The sequence below is a fragment of the Haliaeetus albicilla genome, chromosome 1 (assembly GCF_947461875.1).
Source record: "Haliaeetus albicilla chromosome 1, bHalAlb1.1, whole genome shotgun sequence".
Classification (NCBI taxonomy): domain Eukaryota; kingdom Metazoa; phylum Chordata; class Aves; order Accipitriformes; family Accipitridae; genus Haliaeetus; species Haliaeetus albicilla.
Window position 1 is genome coordinate 28324069 of NC_091483.1, and position 20655 is coordinate 28344723.

The 20655-nt window shown below is 48.8% G+C and overlaps 1 protein-coding gene across 2 annotated transcripts in view; it reads left to right on the forward strand.

Annotated features, from left to right (window-relative positions):
• Positions 1 to 20655, forward strand: part of CXXC4 (CXXC finger protein 4) — a 111207-nt gene that overhangs the window by 32538 nt on the left and 58014 nt on the right. The window contains exon 3 of one of the 2 annotated variants that reach the window (XM_069783426.1): positions 5388 to 5661. The exons of the other annotated variant lie outside the window; for it this stretch is intronic. Coding sequence (XP_069639527.1) covers positions 5388 to 5549 — 162 coding nt within the window. The 3' untranslated portion in view covers positions 5550 to 5661. Of the gene's footprint in view, positions 1 to 5387; positions 5662 to 20655 lie in introns of those variants that run through there. 2 annotated transcript variants of the gene reach the window in all.

A 20655-nucleotide genomic window follows, 5' to 3' on the forward strand; every position in this document is an offset into this window, starting at 1 on the left:
GTCACAGCCACCCCAGCCGAGCACCTGCCTCTCCCTGGCCCCTCAAGAGGTGAAGTTGCTCCTTGTAGCCCTTCCTAGCAGCTGAGGAGCCCGGTGAGGTGTAAGGGATATGGCCACATCTCCAGGAAAGGCCCTGCAGAGACACCCTGCTCCAGCCGTGGGACTGGCGTGGGAGAGCTGTGGCGTGACACAACGCCTGTGCTGGCTCTGAGGCTTTGTGCTATGTGATGCTGCTCTGGGCTCTCTGTTTCGGGTTTTGGTGACATTTTTGCTTCATTCCTGCTCTCATGGACACCTGTCACAACCAGCTCTCAAGCCCACTTTTACTTTGACTCTTACTTGGCCCACAGAGATGTATGCAGCACCTAGGTAGGGCACCAGAGGAGGAATTCAGGGAGCTGCAGTGGTGTCCATGTGGCATGGTGGGGACTCTTGAGGGCAGAGTGGAAAAGAGGACATCAGCCTCCACCAGGCAGCAGCAGCCTCTTTGCCCAGAGTGTGCAAGGAAAGGCCAAAACTGTGCAGCAATAAATGGGGGCTGCTCCTGCGTGGTGGCTGCCTCCCACACCGGTGTCTCTTTTGCACCGTGGGCTTGACCTCCAGCTTCATTGCCCGTATATTGATCCAAATATGTATTGCTGTCTTTGCACGGGCTGCTATTGCAGACCAGCACCCCTCTCCCGCTCCCTTCCCAAGTCCTTGGGGCACTGGCCACTGCCATTGCCGGCAGGGCTGTGGGCAGCAGTGTGCCTGTGCCCACACGTGCCGGGGAACGGGTGACCAACCGCTCCCGGTGTTGAACCATCAACCTGTGCCAAGCAGCGCAGAGAGCACGAGTGGGCTGGTCCACACCAGCGTGCCTTCCCTTACAGCCACCAGCTGGTTTCCAGTGAGTCGACTGAACCATGTTTCCCTTAACAAAGTGTCTGTATAATGCCCACCTTTGAAAATGTCATGCTTACTGGAAAAGTGATTTTTCTATGTGGGTGCTGATGGTATCTACATTGTATGTGAGTATTGCAGGGTGGACCTGTAGTCTGGGCTTACTTCTGGTTCTGCCTTCATGCAGGAGTGTCTCCAAGTCAACTGTATTTCAGATGCTGGCAGCAACTGGGGTAGGAGTAATTTGCTGAGCTGGGGTGTCGCTCAGCAATGAGCGGCGGGTGACAGCCGTGATCGAAACGGACATTTATTTGCCTTTAGGATGGAAGGGACGTGACACCTCTTGTCAAATCCCATCTTTGCAAATTTGAGCTGTGAGGCAATAAGGCAGAGGTCATGGCAAAAGGTCAGACAAAGCAGCGCTCTGCCTAGGTGGGCGTTTGCCCGGGTGCTGCAATGGCACGAATGTGGCACGGGACAGTGGCAAGCGTGAGGAGCGGCTGGTTCACCTTCCGCAGGCTGCTCCCCTTAACAGCTCAAGTGTTTTTGCCAATAACGGCTTACACGCTGTTTTGACATGTGCACAGTTGATTTTACACCTCGGTGATATTTTACACCACAAGATTTACTCAGAAGACCAAGGGATGCTTCACGTGTGGCTCTCTGGTTTGATGGTGCCCCGTGTGGGTTTTTGGTGCTTTGGAGGCCTCTTTGAGAACGGGAGGTGTGCAGTCTTTCTGAAATATGGGTATGAGTATGAATTTTTAAAATGGATTTTAAAAATCTCTTTGTTTAAATATGGACTCAGGTCTGTAGTTGAGCTCTGGCAGTCAACACGGCCTGAAGCAATGCGAACTAAAAGTGACCATCAGCTGTGGGCCATAAGAGACTCCCATGACCTGCTCTGCTGCTGTAAACATAGAGTTAAAGACGGGCGACTAAATGGATCAGGAAAACACAGGTGAAGGACTTCCACGCCCGGGGAGGTGAATCCTGCTGGGCTGCAGCCCAGTGCCTGTCCTGGGTCTCATTCCCACCTCTCCCACTGCCAGTGACACCATGGCCACCCCGCGAGGCTGCGGCATGCGTGCAAGCCCTTCCCCTGCCCTTTCCTTCTCCGGCCCTGCCTGCACTGCTAAAAGCTGCTCTTTTTCAGCATTCGTGGAAAAACCAAGCCTGCAGTTTACAAAGACCCACTCAGCTCCTCTTTTCCCATCAGTAAACGCATATAACCAGCACTTCGCACCATTACACCTCCTTAGAGATGCAGAAAACACATAGGTTGTTTGTTTTCACATATACCTACCTAATTGATGGGTTGAGAAAGGGGAGGCGGGAAGGGAACTTCAGCCCTATTAAACTGTTGGGAATTGCGTGCGTTAGATTAGAAGTGTTTGTATTATAAATACTGTGAGGAGCTGAGGAGGTGAGCGAGCTGGCTCTCGGCATCCGGGATAAAACCGCCGGCGATGGTGGAGCCCTTTGTAAACATTTGCATTTTTCCAGATGCAGGGGATAGTTAATCCAAACTACACGCCTGGAATTTAGCTCCTGTGGCCGCCGGCGGTGTTGCCCCCACACTGGGCTGGGGCCTTAGGCAGCAGGGACGAGATGTGCACGCATCCATCCCTGCCTTGCCTGCCCAGTCCTGTTTTCCAGAGGAGCTGCTGGCAAGCTGCTCCCTGGGTGTAAATACCCACAATATCTGCAGGTGGATTTTTAAATCTAGAATCGAGCTTTGCAGCTCTGATCTATTTATATACAGTGTGTGAGGCAGAAGTACATTCAGGTGAATTTTTCAGGGACCAGAGAGATTTGCGGCTTATTTATAGATGAGCATAAGAGAAAAAACCTCCAAAAGCCACCCAGAGTTGGTGGTTTGTTGTTTTTTTTCACTTCATGGCTGTGCACCACGCTAGTGCTTAACTAGAAGGAGAGCGGCTGAAGCAGACCCAGACAAGTGTCTGAGAAGCCATGTTCATATTTCTCAGGTAACACTGATGGGTTTTTCTTTCTGGGAGCACGGCTGCACCCTGCGGGGTCATGGCACCTGCGGAGAAAAGCACAGTCATTACGGAAACCAGAACCAAAGAGGTTCCACTCTGTCTTCTCCTCATTTCAGGGGGTTGTGGTGAAATTCAGATGGACAAAACCTCCTTTTGGAGCCTTTTGCTTTTAACCTGATGGATGGGCCGACACCAGGCGAGTGCTCCGAGGTTAAGACATTCCTCCCCGTGCTTCTCCCTGGACCCACATCCTTAATTGTGGGCTGCTGTTCCCCACCCCCTGCCTCCAGCTCAGGCCAGACAAGCAGTTGAGGGCATTTCGGAGAGTTGTCAGGTGGATTGGGCCGTGCTAAGTGAAGTGTGCAGGGAGGAGAGTGGGGGAAAGAAAAATACCAGGGCTGCATGCCAGTTCTTCAACCTCTGGTAGGGTGACAACCTCGCAAGGGCGGCGGAGCTAAACGTGGCTAAAACGGATCCTCTGGGGTGGTGACTCTCCACTTGTCATCTCCAGCACAGAGCTGAACTCAGCCTGGCCGCCTGTAAAGCCAGAAGAGCGTATGCATGTATTAGTGGTTACCTTTCCCCTAATAAAAAAGAAAAAAAAAAGGGAGAGCGAGAGGTCCTTTAGCAAGTTATTGCTTTTATACGCCGCACCTCTGTGCACTGAGCTGAGACAGCTTCCTCTGTGCATTCAACTGAAAACAAAGAGTGAGAAGGAGAATGAAAGAGCAGGATGCAGCCTTCCCCACAGCCGGCTCTCAAACCTGAGCCTCGCTCTGCTGCCTGCCTGCCTGCGTGGGGGGGACACGCTGCCCTGGGTGCGGGGGTCTGCAGGGGGGGACCCATCAACCTGCGCTCTCCTGCCCGCCTTCAGCACCTCCGAAAGAGGAAGGGGAAAGGACGACTGGGCGCAATTATGCAATAACTAAAAAACAAAAAAAAAGCCCCCCCCCAGTAATAATAATTAACCCCCCCCCACTCAGGATCACTCAGGCAATTATTTCAATGTGCACAAACCAGTCTAAAATGGAGAGCATTGCAGAACCATGGTCTGGTGTCTCATAGGTAAAATGGGTGCGTTATCTGCAGTAATATAGCGATCTCGCTCTTTCACCTCCACTGCTCCGCCGGCATGGAGGCGATTGCAGACAATGTGCCATCCCTCGCTCCCTCCACTTTTAATTCCTCCCCCCCTCCCCGTGTATCTATGCAATTTTCCGTTAATAAAAAAATAAGAAAGGAACTAAGCTCTTCCTCAGAAATCTAGACATTAGCATACTCGCCCTAATACTTTAATCCCCATCATTGTTTATAATCGGGCTACACACCAGGTTACGCGCAGCGCCAACTGATTTATGAATGTATATATATATTTTTGTTTTAATTGAAACGGCAACATTTAGGTTCCACCTTAACAGTGCACCTTAAAAGATTATCTCGGTTATTTCACAGGCACCGAGCCGGCACTAATAGTCCAAGGCAGATATTGAAAAGCAGCACAGGGCCAGGCAGATCTATTAGAAATTCCCATCCACGCGCCTCATACATATTGATTTCTGACACCAAGCAGCAGTGAAAGCCCCCGTGGGAATAATATATTTAGCAGGGTTCGCTGCGAGGAGGTCACAGAGTGCATACAGATTAGCTACAGAGGACCAAGGCACTAGTGTTGGAGCCAAATGCTAGATTTTATATCATTTTAATCTGAACTTTTATAATCCTTTTAGTTCTTCTTTCTCTGGATGGCAGAGGAAAGGCTCCTCCGCACGTATCATGCATCTTTTTTTTTTTTTTCTTTATTCCTCCTATAAATGTGCAAATGCTGTTGTAATGGGGAGGAACGTACCCTTAGCATTAGCAGGAAGAGGCACAAACAGATTTGGGGTTTATATATAGGTACGTGTGCGTGTGCGTATATGCATTATATATATATATACATGTGCCTGCTTGTGGATAATAATGGTCATTTCAGCTGGAGACATCTTTATTTGAAGGTTTCCTTCCACAGGGGGTGGGAGGGGGCGTCTGTAAATCTCAGGCTCCAGTTTTAATGCGCAGAAATAAAGAACCGCCGTAAGACCTTCTTTTATTTTATTTTTATCCCAGCGCTTAATTGAGCAGAAGTTGCATTTATGCTGTTGAGCCTCGGAAAGCAACAACAACAACAACAAAAATACCTAAACAGTTTTAATTACCTTTCTGCATATGCTGATGGGGAGGAAGTGCCTGCTCATTATGCGGCGAGGTGTTGTGGCTGGCTGAGCCCGCGGTGTCGGGAGGGGGCCGGGCGGGGGTTTGGGGGCTGGAGGGGTGCCAGCATTGCGGAGGGAAAGGTTAGAGTTGACACACTTTGACACGAGAGTGAAATGCGCTCCGACAACAAAGAAAACCAGGAGGTTGCAGCTAAACAGACACAAAAGCTTACGGGCGTCTTGCGGGCGACAGAAACACACTGAATCCCCCCCCCCCTTTTTTTTTCTTTTTTCTTTTTTTTTTTAGGAAAAGTTCTCCAATCTTCCCCGTAATCGGTCAGTATTCCCATACTGCTCCAACCCCCCTGAGCGAGGGCCGGATTTTCACTCACCGCCTCAAAGAATTAAACCCAAACCGCTACCCCCTGCGCCGCACCGGTACAAGCGGGTCCTCTGTGCGTGCCTCTAGCAGGAAAAGTCCCTCCTAAAAAAAAAACCCGTGCGAGACGCGGACCCACCTCTGCCACGCCAGGGTCCCCGCTCCCGGCGAGGGGCGACGAGGGCCACCCTCCCACCCGCGGGGAGCCCGTCCCGCCCGCCCACCCGCCGCTGCCGCCGCGCTCCCCCCGGCTCCCCCCCGGGAGACGCAGCGGCTGCAGGATGAGCACGGGCCGGTTCCTGCCCGGGAGGCGAAAACTCATTTCAGGCTTGTTTTCTAATTTGCGAAATGAAAGGGAGGAGCAGCCTTCGCCGCTTCTGTTGTCCCTCAAGCCTGCAAGGTGCTGTACCTTGGGCTAGGAGAGGCTGCAAGCGCTGCCGGAGAGACACGAGTTGCTTTTTTTTTTCTTTTTTTTTAATTTTAGCTCTTTGGACGTTGGTTTCCCTGCCGGAGGTACCCCCCTGTACCTCAAGCGGTGGAGCGCCCGTGGGGATGGGGTGTCATGCGGGAGAAAACCCATAAGCCTGCAAGACGTGCTGGGGGGAAGCAAATGGATCAGAAAAGCCCTGGTGGGTGCTGTAATTCTCCCCAGCGCCTGGGGAAGGACCCCCCCCTCGCCACCCCAAATCTCCCCCCTGCAGCGTGGGGCAAGCGGGAGGCGGTCACGGTGGCCGGGTTTGGCTGTTCGTTGGAGGCGGGAAGGGACCCCCGGGGGGGGCGAGGCTGTGCTCCCTGGCCTGGGGCGGGGGGGCAGCGCTGCGGGAGGGGGAGGGCTGGGGCGGATGCCCCCAAGACCCACTGTATAAAATAAAATAAAATAAAATAAAATAAAATAAAATAAAATGTGCCCGGACTCCCTTGCCCCCTCCCCGGGCTGTGTGCCCCAGCCGCGTCCTCGCCCCGACCGCCCATATCCCCTGTGCGTTTAAGGAAGAAACGGGCTTTTCTTCTGCTGGATGAGACATGCTAAGTCGGCAGCTCAGGGAAAACGAGGGGAGGAAACCGGCCTATCATGCCTGGGGAGGGGGTCCCTGCTGGGGCTGGCCCCGGGTCTCCCCAGACTCCCAGTTGCCTGTGGGGTACCCTGGGGGCTGCCCGGCAGTGAGCTGGGTGGCAGTGGGTGGGCAGGGGTGCCTGGGTCCCAGACCTCCAGCCGTGTGACAGCAGGCGTGGGGGCTGCGACGGCCCAGCCGGGGTGTCCCCGGGACATCCCAGGTAAGGAGCGAGGTGTTTGGTGCTGTGCAGAGGGGCCACGCGTGGGTTTGGTGCGGGGTTGGGTACCGCCTTTCCAGTGCGTGCACTGTCCTCATGTCCACTGACCGCTGCTGGTGTCATCATGCCTGACCAACTGGTCGTGGCTCCGGTGCAAGTGGCCGGCGCTGGCTGGGGGTCCTCCCCAGCAGAAGCACAAAGAGCAGCTCGGTCCTTCCCATCCACAAAACTGAATTTATATCCACTTCTGTCCTTCGTGTGCATCTTGAAGCTGTTTGCGAGGCATTTCTGCTTTGAATAGCAAGCTGCAGTGAAGTCATACGTGCCTTTGCTGTTGGCTATTTGAACATAGGATTTATTTCCCAGAATGGATTGTCTGCTCCATTCTTGATACTTAAAAAGTCCCAGACCAGACCGACACAGGATGGATGATGTTAATCACCCCGTTGCTGCCCACCTACACTCTCCATGGGCACCCAGTTGCCAGCTCTTTGCCAATGAGTGCTCCTAATCCCGTGGGTGCTGCATGACAGCCACTATGGGCTCCTTACAGACTTGCTTACTGTTGGTCTTGCCTTTGGATGCCTCCTGAGAACAAAGATAAATCTATTTCTCCCTGGGTTTCTGCAGTCAGGAGAAAGATTCATAATCTATGAGGAAAGTGCAAACCAGCCGTGACGTGTCGTTAGAGAGAGCAGAACTCGTCTTTCCTTGTGCTTCAAAAGTGCAATGGTTATGAGCACCTCAGCATCATGCTTTTGTCTTGTTCCCTGCTAAACCTTCCCTGGCATCCCCAGGGGGGGTGGCACCCGCTAAGGACTGCTGGCTAGCACCCATCTCTGTTAGCACAAGCGCCCATTTCTGTGGGTGGCTGTGCTGAGGTTGGCTTTCATCAGTGGTCAGAAACTGCGGTGGCACACATCTTCCAGCTCGCACAAGTACACTGCCTTGAAAAACCCCTTTGCGTCACATCTGCACTTTCCAGGGGCACCACAGATTCTGTGGCAATGGGTGCTCCCAGTCCCAAGGGTGCTGCGCTGAAGTCAATGCACCTACCTGTCTTAAAGGTGAGCTTTACAAAAATGGTGCCAATGGTCAGGTCTGTACAAGACCAATAAGGTTGTCCTCTGAATCCTCAGGTCATAAACCTAGGGCTGCTTTCCCAAGGCTCTGAATAAATCTGTCACATCAGTCTTGTTCTGTGATCCCCAGACCAGGGCTTAAAAGCTGATGACAAAGTTTGTTAGGGGGTACAGGGCACATCTTCCCACCCAAGCACTGGTGGGAGCAGGCACAGTGCTTCACAGGCTACTGGTGGTGGCTGCTCACAGTTGCCACTGGTACATCCACCACCTTCTTCTTGTGAGAGCTTCGAGGGCATTAACAATTGCTTTGCTGTGGCTCTAGTGCATGACAAGTGTAATCTGGATGCTCTGTCCGGCTTTGGGTTTGAGGAAAGGGATAAAACTTGGTGCTGGCTGAGGAAGATCGATGGGAATTTCCACAAGAAATATGCTTCTTGTGGATTATGGAACCTTAGGTCTCCTTGTACAGCTCCAGCAGTCACTTGGGAGGCTGGTGAGACAATTTATGGTTTTATTGACCAGCTGCATTCAGCCACTTGTGTCTGGTTTTGAGCAGTCCCAGTCAGACCCATACCCTCTCTCCAGAGGGCAAATAAGCCTCTGGCAAGAAAAGACTTAGACTGTAAGGAAAAAGACTGTAAGCTTAACGGTGTTGGAATGGCTTTGGTTTCTTGCCTTCTGCTTTGTACTCTTGGCAGCATGAGCAGGTCTTCACCATGACGGGACAAACTCTTTCCATCTCTCGCTGCTGCTACTTTGTTTGTAATGCAAAAGGCTCTGGTATTTCCATTACGGATTTGGTAAGTTAAAAGCCCAGAGTGCCACTGTTGCAGTGCACTAGCCACATGGCCTCTCGAGCCTGTAAAAAAAGGGCTAGCCAAGCCTTCAGGAGATAACCAAATAAACCAACCTTCCAAAAAAAAGCCAATGGCAAATGCCATAAGATTGGAGTTCTTTTTAAATCAGTGTGCCTTGTGATGTTGCTCTATGTACATGCTACATCTGTGCCATGGTATGAGGAGATATCTGTTCAGATAATCAGACAAAAAGAGGGTTCACTATCAGTTTGTTAATGATAATATTGTAGATGGCCCTGCTCCTGCCTCAACAAAACCCACTTCTGAACAGTGTCAATGCATTTATTCATGCTTCTTATGGTCAGCTTCAATGACTGCAACCACATCTGAGCTGCTAGGCCTGCCCTAGAAGTCTTAAAATGTGGTCACCATACAGTCTTCAACCAGTCTTCTACCTTCCAAACCTGATGTCTGCTCCATGGTATTATGAAGTGGAATGAAGCAGCCAACATGCTCTGTGCTTCTTAAAGGCTGAGCTATGATGGGAGCAACAGAACTGCTTAGTTTGAATCCCTTAGCCACCATCAGATCTTTCAGATGCTTTGCATTTTAATTAAGAATAATCTCTTTAAATGGTGACACTAGCAAAGAGGTCTCTTCATCAGATTTAACCTCCCGTACCATAAAACTCAGCATTTCTTGTGAGTTGTGCTTCATTGTGCCAAGTGCTGCTATTTTGCAGAAGAGTTTGGTGGGACCTGTTTGTGTCCAGCCCAGTCCTTTGACATTTGGAAAATACTAGGCCCATGTTACATCTGCATTGCTAGTGAGGTTACTCAGTTGAGCAGCTGCCTGGAGCCAAGTCACACCTGCAAAATTTGTTCTTTGTCTGAGCTGGAAGTCAGCGCTTGGGCACAATGCAGGTGTTGCCAAGGACCTCACTTGTCAAATAAAATATTTATAAACCCTTAATTATCTTTGTCAAGATAAAAGATTGGTATTTATCCTCTGTTGTTTACTATTGGATACTTTAAATTACATCTGAAAACGCCATATTCATTGACCTTAAAAAACTAGTGGAAAGGGTGCCTGATGCAAAAGTGCTTAGGAATGGGGGCCTTTACAGCAACTGCAGCTTGTTCTGTATCAATAAGGATACTGAATGGAAAACCACATTTTAGGTTTATACACCCCCTCAAATACCTGGCCACACTTTTTGGTTTACTCAGGACTCCAGCCCAGCACCAGTCCATCCACCCACCACTTAAAACAGGATTGCTACTGAGAACTTGGGACCTGATCCGCCTCAGATTTTGATTTTTTGTTTGTTTGTTCATATTTGAAGATCTCCATCTAAGTGGCAAACAGACCCAGAACACCGAGGTGAGGTCATTGCTGGCCCTTGGCCAGGCTCTTCTGCGGAAGAGCCCTGTTTCCTTCTGTGTCTGGAGGAAACAACTTTGCTCGTTTCTAAGTTGTGGTTGTCAAAATTCACCCTTCATCCCCTGGAGCACTCTTTGTCGCTCCTTAGCGAGAACCGTGCAAATCCTTGAAGGCTGCAGCTGTTTAATCTGAAAACTTTCTGTCTCTCTTACAGCACAAGCCCTGTGTGTGACTTCCCCGGCACCACTCTTGAACTCGAAGCACACCCGGAGAGGTGCCGCCGGAGAGTATAGGCTGATGGTGGTGGCTATGGTCAGGAAGCTCCTGGTACTCTAGCGGGAAATGGGTCCTTGTCAGTAATGAGAAAAATCTGTATTCGGACCTGTTATCGGCTGCTGTGCAGGGACTGAAGTCTGTCGAGGCCAAGCGACTGCTGAGGTCAAAGTGAGGTGGGCAGGCTGAGGGCGTGCAGGGTGGTCTGGAGAGCGGAGGGGCAGCCTGGTTGGCGTTGGCCGTTGTAAGGTCCCTTTTGCCTACGCAGCTGGTAGGCCGGTAGCAGGCACTGGCTTTGGTATGTGCTTGTGAGGTCGCTTCTGCAGGAGGAGCAAAAGACCCAGACCTGGAGTATGTGGTTTTGAGGTCATTTCCGTCAGCAGCCTTCGCACGACCGGGGCATGTGCTCGTGACATCACTTTTCCCTGAGAAGCTGATTGGCCAGCAGCAGACCCAGGACCAGGACATGTGGTTTTGAGGTACCTCCTGTCCAAGCAGCTCACAGGACAGCTAATGGCAGGGGACTGAGGTATGAGGTCACTCTTCACTGAGCAACTGATTGGCTGATGGCAGGCACATTCCTGGAGCATGTGGTTGTGATGTTACTCCCGACAGGCCAGCAGCGGGACGATGGCCCTGCCCGGGGTCCACACCAGCTGCCTGCGGTTGTTGAGGGCCATTTCTGGTGTTGGGGTGGCTCCTGACACCCGGGCCAGTTTGGGATGGGTTACTGCCCATCCGCCCCTCTCACGGCTGTGGTGGCTGGTGCCTTGCTGTGAACCCAGACATCCTCACAACAAAGAGGTCGTTCCAAAATTCTTGTCTTCCATGTGCTTTGTGTGTATCCACATGCCGCAGTGCACCTTTTTTCCCCTCTCTCATTTCCCCCTCCTTCCCCCTAATTGTTAAAACCTAGAGGTTTGCGGGCTGCGCTGAGTGATGGATTACTTCTGGGTGACATGCCAGGACGTACCTGGGCCCTGACGCTGTGACACAGTGACCAGATGTGGCATTGCCCCTTGGAGAGCAAGGCTAAGGAAAAATAGGGGATGCAAACTAACTTAACGCTCTCGGAGGTCTCATTCCAGTGAGGCAGGAATTAATAAATTCTTCTTTGTCTTTTCTGATTTGGTGGGAGTTTGATGGCTGCTTCCTTAGACCAGTCCTTGGGTGACTGATTTTCACTCAGATGGACAAAATTCCCTCAACACTTGTACCCAGGCAACATTTATTTCCTCTACAGTACTGTAATGAATCTCAGATACAAGTGGCCTGAGCTTTTCTGGCATATAGATATGATCTCTTAAGCACCACGTTCCTGAAAGATGCTTTTGATTGTCAGGGATAGTCAACATCATCTAACAAAACTGGTCTAGTCACAGGTCCCCACAAGTATATTGCAGTCTTTGAGGGGCTGCATGTTTTTTGTAGGAGTTTTGGGGGGTTTAGGGTTTTGGGTTTTGGGGTTTTTTTTGTATTTTTAATTTTTATAGTGCAGACCTGAATACTGTTTGCCTCATTCCCAATTAAACAAAGATCTTTTATTTTTTTAAGAAGTAGTCTCCACTCAGGATTTCTCCCTCTTGAAAAGGGAGTCCCCAGCAGATACCATCAAAATCTCCCAAACTGATTTTTGGGGGTCTTGGGATAACCTAGAGATGTTCCTCCTCGATGGAGACCATTGTGTTGGTCAACACGAATGCAACGGCCTGAGTTTCTGTGTGGAGGAGGAGAGCAGGCAGTGGGGCAGACAGGCCTGCATAAGTCCCTGCTCCTCAGACCCTGGCTTTGAAAGGGCTACACCATGGCTGGATTCACATCTGGCTTACGCTTAAATGCATCTACACACACGCCAGCTTCCTACTGTTTATACAGCTGGGTTTTAACACACCAAGCTTGTTCTGGGCTTTTGTCTCATCATGTGGTAAAAAGCTGAGGCTTCGTGATATTTCTTTTGGCACACTACCTCGCAGGCGGGGATATCTGAAAATGAGCAGCGTTGGTACTGGAGGAATACCCTGTCCACATGGGCATCCCACCCCTTCTGGTTTCAAAGTACCACCTTGTTTTATACCCATATATTTATATTTGTTATATATTTATATACATATATTATATATTTATGCATTTATATACATCCATAAATTTATATATCGTTTTATTGAGCAGTTCTAAGAGATGCAAAGGAAACTTCTTATTCTGATGCAGATATGCACATCATCTTATCTGTATCAACTACAACTCTACCCTGTGTGTAGTTTCAGCTCAGATTAGGGCAAGTAATGGAAAATGGTGAAAGTTAACAGTGTGTCCCTCTGCTTCTGTCAGAAAGGGAACGCAGTACGATGCAACCTGTCCAAGGTGGCCTTGGGCGTGCTGGAAAGAGGTGTTTGAGACAGCAAGTAAGGAAGACAGGCAGACTCTATCAACAGGAAGTACTTTGTTTAAAATGTGAAGCTAGAAGTTGGGTTAGGAGAGTCAAAGCATAAAATTATATTGTTCGTAACTCATAGAAAAAGAACAGTGATGGACATCAATAAACTGAAAGATTTGGTAGATGAAGCCCTATGAGAAGTAGGGCTGTAGTCAGTAAGTAGGAAAGAAATACCATGGCGCTGTGGGGGCAAAATGAGAAAGTCCAAAGCATAAAATGAGATACAACCTGCAAATGACATTTAAAAAAAGTTCCATGTGTAATTCAGTTACTTCTCATGATGATCAGGAAAGGGTGGCCCACTGTTAAATGAGGTGGGAAAGTCAGTATTAGGTGATGTCAAGAAGACAAAAGCGCTCTGCAGCTTTTTTTTTTTTCTCCAGCTTTACCCATGTCATCACCAATGAACGTTTTTTAGGTTGACAGTGTTCATCTCAGCAACCAGGAGGTCGAATTTAGGGTGGAAGAAGAAGAGAGCAGGATATTTTCCACTAGATTGGATCTGAGGGAGCTCACAGAAACAGTTGTTGAGCTGTTGGCAATTTTTTTTTTTTTTTTGAGAACTGGTGGAGACTAGGTGAGGTTCCTGAAGCTTGGGAGAGCATAACCAGAGTGCCCATATTTGAAAAAAAGCAAACCAAGGGGGCCAAGGAGCTGTAGCCCAGTCAGTCTACTTAGAGCATGAAAAAATGCTGGAACAAATAATCAAGCAAATTATTTATGAGCCTCTGGAATATAGCACAGAGATAAGTAACAGCCAACAGGGATTTGTCAAGAACAAATCATGTCAAACTCACCTTATTTCCTCCTATGACAGGGCAATAAGCCTTGTGGAGAGGCAATGAATATCATATATCTTCGCTCAGTGAGGCTTCTGACACCATCTCATGCCACACTCTCCTGAAGATGCCATGGGGACGCGGACCAGGAAAGGGAGAAAGCCACTCACAATGAGCCATTACCTGTGTGCCCCACAGCGTTTTCGTGAATCCCTTTGGGATAGGCAAGGGAGGGCAGAGGCATTGAGGGACGAGAGGCAGGGAGCCCACGAGAAGGCAGGTGTTCTACACGCTTGCAGGACGCAGTGGGGAGAGCTGGAGAAAATGCAATGTGGTTCAGTAAGGACAAGCGCAAAGGACTGATTTTAGGTAGGAATAAACGGCGCACATCCTGGGTGAGGAACTGTTAGTGAAATAGCAGATCAACAGGAAAAAAGGATCTGCTGGGGTTGGAGAGCATCCCAAGCTGAACACGAAGCATGGCTGTGGAAAAAGCAAACACCTCACCGGGTGACGTGAAGGGGGGAATCGCAGGCGAGTGAGGCTTTCTGCACCACTCAGTGCTAGCAAGGTCTCAGCTGGCATTGTCTGCCCTGGTTTGAGCACTGCTGTTCAAGAAAAATATGGATTAATTGGCAAGAGTTCAGCTGAGAGCACTGAGGGTGATGTGAAGTCCAGGGAGCATGGCCTGCACAGGAGGGTGGAAAGAACAGGGTTTGTTTAGGCTGAGGGTCCCCAAATGGTGGGTGCAGAAAGGTGGGGTGTGAGGTGATGCTCTCCCTGCTAAGGACAGGACCAGGAGCCGTGGCTGTGTGGCAGGAAGGGACCAGGAGGTCGGAATTGAGGGAGATGGGCAGTAAAGGTGCAACGCGTTGGAAGAAAGTGTGTGACTTGAGGGTGTGGTGGGCTGGCCACTGCAGGGAAGAGTTTAGGCACAGCTGATCCCACTGGGTGAGCAGACAGGGTGGTCCCTGGGGCTCCTTCCAGCCCTCACTTTGGGGGGGAGGGAATTAGGGAGGGGAGTGTTTTTGTTGTCCTAAAGTTTTCCCTTCAGCGTGGGCTTTGTGCTGCGTGAAGATGCTCTCCTGAAATCAGAGCAGGCTGCTGCTGCCTTGTCAGCATTTGGGATACTCTTCTGTAGACATGCCGAAACGAGACCTGCGTTAATCAGCACAACGGGGAGATAATTAATTATTCTCAGCACCTTCTCAATGGAAATGTTAGAAAGGAGGGCTAAACCGTCCCCGCTGCCCCCCTGTAATCCTATGCCACGGCTGGCTTTATTGGCTCTAAGGGGAAAAGAGGCACATTTGCTTTCCCGCTGATACAGCGTTAAGCATGCTCACTTCACAGGCGCGTGCAGATGAAAGTGTAATTGCATGGAAGGTGAATTGATTGCAATTAACCTCGGGACTTGGCCTCGGGCTGGGGTGTCCCACCTTCCTCCCTGGGAAAGCGCCATCAGGGGCATAATGCTGATGAATACGTATATCATGGCATGAAACACATACGTTACAGGAGAAAGTACATAAATCATCTAGGAAAACACATATTATACCGAAATGATCAAATTATAAATGAAGCACATAAATCATGAGATTACACCATTGGATTGTATCAGGGACCATAAATTATACAGTGAAGCCCGAGGTTCACTGAGAGGTTCATGGAATAATGAAATGGGACTCGTATAACTTAAGGAAAAATGCCGTTATCTCCATGAAATGCAAGCGCAAATATCGAGCCCGACCCGCATGTATTTTTGCAACATCTTCTGTCAGAAAGGCTCACAACAATAGGGCCAGTTAAGCACAATAAGCCCCAAGGAAGCCTCCCCTGCTGAAGCAAACAACGATTACACATTAAAAAGCATGTTCGAAAGATAAGTTTGTAAGGAAGATAAAAAGTCTCCAGCAGGGCTGATAGTTGGACGGCGAAGCTGCTCTGAAGGTTGGTGACACGCGAGCATGCTGAAAAAGCCTCGCTGCTAAGTGCGAAAAGTAGGAAGAGTTATTCTGTGAGCAGCCGCTTGATTTCCTATTGATGGAGAGCGCGGGGTGCTGGGGCTGGTGGGGCGCTCGGGATGGTAGCTGGAAATGGGCTCAGCAAGGTGCTGCCTTGCAGCTGCAGCTAGGCAATTAAAAGTTAACATGAAAAAAATTCAAATCGATACGCTCTACAATTGGAAGCCAGTGGAGTTCAGGGGCAAAAAAAAAAAGAAAGGGATATTGAGTGCAGTCATTTCGTACCTGATCTGCCGCTTTTTGCTTTTGTTGGTCTATTTTCCCTTCCTTGCTCACTCCCAAGAGTAATTTGCTTTTTAACCCCCTCCCCTAGGTTGGTTGTTCAAACAGATACAATTCAGCAGAAGAAAGGACAGTCCAATAAAATACAGGCTCCTCATTTATTTTTTCGAAATAGAGCTTTGTCGTTAATCAAACAAGCAGTCATGAAACAGCCCGGCTATCCTTCAGCTGCTGCCAGGATCCCATGTAACGGGACGAGTCAGGGTGTTGGTTTTTTTTCCCAGTTGGTCAGTGTGTGAATGATGTTGGTGCTATAACATGACTCCGGGATTTACGCCCGTTCCCAGCATAGCTGAGCTGGGGTTACGGTTGGCACGTGTGTACTAAGGGATTCCTTAGTCGTAAACAAAGTGTTTGACCCGTTTCATTCCTCAGGGCAAGCATGAGCTGGAGCCAGCTGAATTTATGTACTGGGAACAGCTGGTTTATGGCTGACCCTGGAGGGGCACTGACTCAACCTATTTCTGGCTGAAGATGCTAATAAGGATGCAGAAGATGTCTCAGGTGGGCAGCAAAACTAACATTTAAGGGAGAGTGCCTAAAATGTTTCGCAGTACATAGACATCATTTTTAATTAGCAAGCATACCAGATGCAGCACCTGCTAATACGCAGTGACAAAATCCATCTTCAATAGCAAAACCGGCTTCAACTTGGATGCTCAGCTCCTGTAAGAGAGGGGTCCCTGCTAATTTATTCTTGGTGAGCTTGGGATGGGAACCTGGGTTTGTATCATGGGAAAATAAATACACTTTCGAAGAAAGAATGTGTTTTGGACTGCTAATCCCTGGGAGGGGGAGGGCTGTGCTTAGCCTCCTAACCGAAATAAGTTGGTTAAAAATAAATAAATGGTTGAGCCTGCTAGGTATGAGCATAATCATTTTACTATATGATCTATGCGTTTCATTAGTTGAGGTACACATTTCGCTATAATAAATGTGCTTCAGCAAATGATCTATGCATTTCTTTCTGGAATGTATGTGTTTCACTGGAAAAGGTATGTGTTCATCAGCTATGAGTAATGCTCCTAACGGCACCGCATTATATTGCTCGGCTGGTATCAGCGCAGCATTACACATCCATTCCCTCATGGCCGCGGAGACACCAATTCGGCAAGACAGCACATATCAGGCCCTGTCACTCCTGTACGGCGATGCTGCGTGGGCCGGAGGGCTCCGGTGCCAAGGGAGATGGCGTGAAGGAGGGGAAGCGGGAGGGCTCGTGTGCGATGCCTGCCTGCCGGGCATGCATTAGAGGTGCAAAAAGCAGAGGAGGTGGTTGTGGCATGCAGGCCAGGCTTTGGCAGCACACACAAGGGGTGAGCCTGTGGGGGACGCAGCAGGGGATGGAGCCAGAGGTTTGCCCACACGCTCTGTCCTCGACCGCTCAGTGATCCTTTCTGGTTGCCCAGCGAAGAGTAGGGTGATTTCTTTTGCTCCCCAAGCTCACCCAATGCAGTAGCATCCCCCTGCACCTCCAGTGGGCCAGACCCTGCCGGAGTCCTTGCAGAGGCATCCCCATCACTGCTCCAAACTTTGAATTTCCGCCTAGTGTTCCTCAGCATCGCCGCTGCCTTTTGGAAATGGCCTCTGCCAGCACCCAAAGTGACTAAAACTACGTGAATAATTGAGAAAAGGTTTCCTAACTGCTTGATAATCAATCCCCTCCCCCAGCAAGGCTCCTCGGCCATTACAGCATTGTTATTCACTTGTAATGACATCGCTTATTACAGCAGAATACATATTAGTCTTGGCCATAGGACTAATGATTTGTATCTGAGCCTTCATTTTAAAATCACTTTTCATCAATACATTCATTTTTATACATACAGCTTTATATAATTCATTACACATATTTCCCTTTACTGACCTATTTTGCTGTACCCTGCATCTATCATTGTAGATGCTATTCTGCTCTTCCGAAAAAATCCTGCCTTTTCTACTTTTCTGTTCATTAATATGCTCAGAAGCTGTGGTTACATGTATTTTTGTATTATCTTATAGTTTTCTCCCCTCCATCTGAAAAGAAATGTTGGTTCTGGAGAGGATTGTAAAATCTGAATGAATCTGAATTAATTAGGAGCTCTATTGATGTTACGTAATGCCCGTTTCGGTTTACCCAGTATATGTTTTCTGATTAGTTCCACTCGCTTTCTCTCTCTCTCTTTCTCAAAAAAAATTTAAACATTTCATAGTGTGTCATTTGGTAGCAGCAGTTTTAAAGGAAACCATTTCTGATGGAACTAGTTCAGCACTGAAATGGGGCTGAGTGTAGCTCACGCTCCAAACTGGGTCAGCTGGGAACATGGGAGACCATTAGGAGACCTGGAGTGTCTGTTTTCCACGAGGGAATAAATATTTTGGGTCAGGTCCTCAGCAAGTATAAGTTAGAATAGGTCACCGATTTATAAGCAGCTCCGGATATATATTGTTATATGCACCTCTTGGAAATGCGCCAGTCACCGAGCAACAGGATCATCATTAAGGGCCTCATTAAGAGTGGATAATGATAGTCCCTTTTGCCTGCGAGTTTGGGAAGCGGCAATGTTATGGATGAGCCCGGTACTCTGGATGCTTTCATCACCCCTTGGTGTCTGTGTTGGTGTGGTACCTGTGGGCTCAAGGGAGGGAGAGAGTCCCCTGTTCTGGGCTCTGCATGCGGTCCTAGCCCAAAGGACCCAAACCAGCGAGGAGAAGGGGGCTAGGAACGCACCCCAGGGCCAGAGTGATGAGCTCAGGGTTGCAGTGGGGGTCCCACGGGGTCTCCCATCACTTTTGCCCACCGCCTCGTGCTGATGCAGCTGCCCCGGGTGGGAGCTTCTCCGTGCTCTGCAGCTCCATGCCAGTCACCCCAGTGGAGGGGGACCCAGCTGGAGGAGAGCCAGCTCCTTGAAGCTGAACCTCAGATCCCACCCTTGTATGGATGGGTACAGCGTGGTCATGCCTAAGGGTGTCTTCAGGCCCCGCACAACAGCTTTGGGTTGAGGGGTCTGAGAGGAGAGCGGGGCTGAAGGTGCTGTCGCTGGTGAACGTTGCAGCCGCTGTCGTTGATGGACATACCACGGATCTGCCACTGGTCTGCAGTGCCCTCCTTTCTCTCTCAAAAAGATGATGGGACATGCTCTTGCTTCTTTCCCAAACAGCACAGCTCCCGGCTTATCTCCTCCTTCAGCTTTTTCCCCCATCCTATTTCATTCTGTGCTTGCGGGGCACATCAGGATACCTGCCAAATATTTGCTGAATCAGGACTATGATTTGTGTACTGCCTTCTCCGTACTCATTTGCTGACTATAAATTTTTGCGTAGACTCTGGGACATGCTTTTTTAATTTGCTGCGAATTGCTGTATCCTTTTCAGATGTTTTTGCTACCATAGCATTATGGTTATGAAATGAAGTTCAAAGAACACTGGTGGGAAGAAGATAGACTGAAGCATTACTTTGGTTAGTAAAATGTCTGTAAGTTTTGAAAATAAAAAAATAAGGGGGGGGAGGATCAGATTATACAGATGACCACAAATCCTAAATTACTCCGGTGTTTTGGTCATCGTCTGCAACTCCAGTGGGGAGATAAATCTATTTGCAGTAGCTGCAGACAGCTGAGTCAGGGCCAGAACAGCTTGACTGGAGAGGCATGGTAAAAGTTAGGTGACCGCTATCACAGGAGGTTTCCTGAAGGTGCAGAGGTTTGGGGGAAGGACAGGGAGGAAATGAATCCATAAAACAATATTCCAAGTTAGCCTGCCATTTTCATGAATTCAAATGTATATGTGGTGCCTGACATTTGCCAACTTGATGTGCTCCCGCCTGTTTCCAATCTCTAAAAGTAATGCAAAGTGAAGGAGGTTGTAGTCGTCCGAATCCGCTTTGTTTGTTGCAGTCAGCTGCTTCTTATTAGAACGTGATTTAATGTGCATGGCAGCAGTAAAACTACTAGTTTTATGTTCTTTTAATCTCAAATGGAAGCTAAACTTGGTTTTCTAAAATGCTAAAAACAGCTGTGATCTAATACAAGATTCCTGAAGGCCGCAATGCTGGGCTTTTGTCAGGGTAGAAAATCATTAGTAATAGTGTCCCAGATTGCTAAGATAAAGTGTTTACAAAGAGAAAATGTTTTTTTTTTAAACCATGGAAAGAATATTTTGTAAACTATAGTTGGTCTGTCTCTTGCTGCAGTTTCCTTTACTTTTTTACCTTATATGCAGTTAATTTTGGAATATATCTTCAGAGATTCTCAAAATAGCTTGAATTATTAGTGCGTTGCTCTTATCCTTTTTGCTTTGAATCTACAAGGAACAGCCTCAATTAGTTAATGATTGTCTAATATTTGTCACAGGCCATCTTTTCTGCAAATCCATTTTCCATGTGTGATAATCACACCCAGTTGTAGACCTATGGCTGCAAAAGGGTTGAACAACATACTCGATGCATCCGTGTAATGGGTGGCATTCTCATGCCAAATGATTTCAGAGTACTATCAGTGCCAAATATATTCCTGGCTTTAAATGCTGTTTTTCCCTTCATTGTGCATATAAGCTCTGCTTTCCTTGCCATAACTCAGTGTTTGGAGTAGCTAATGATGGTGTCTGATGATGCATTTTAATACGTCTAGTGGGCCAATACATGTATAAGATGCTACCTGCCTCCTATTCTTCCCCCCATGTCAAACAGCGGGCAGACAAAGGCAGAGGTAGATTTTTATTTTTTGTCTCAGGATTGGTGACGCAATACCAAATGTTGGTGGGGTTAAGGCAGAAACCCATCAGGAGATATCGGTTCTTGTGGAAACGTCTGCAGAAGTCCTGTCCTGGCACCTACTCCAGGCACTCCCAGTGGGTTGAGATCTCCTGGCAGAATTTTAGATTTTGAAGC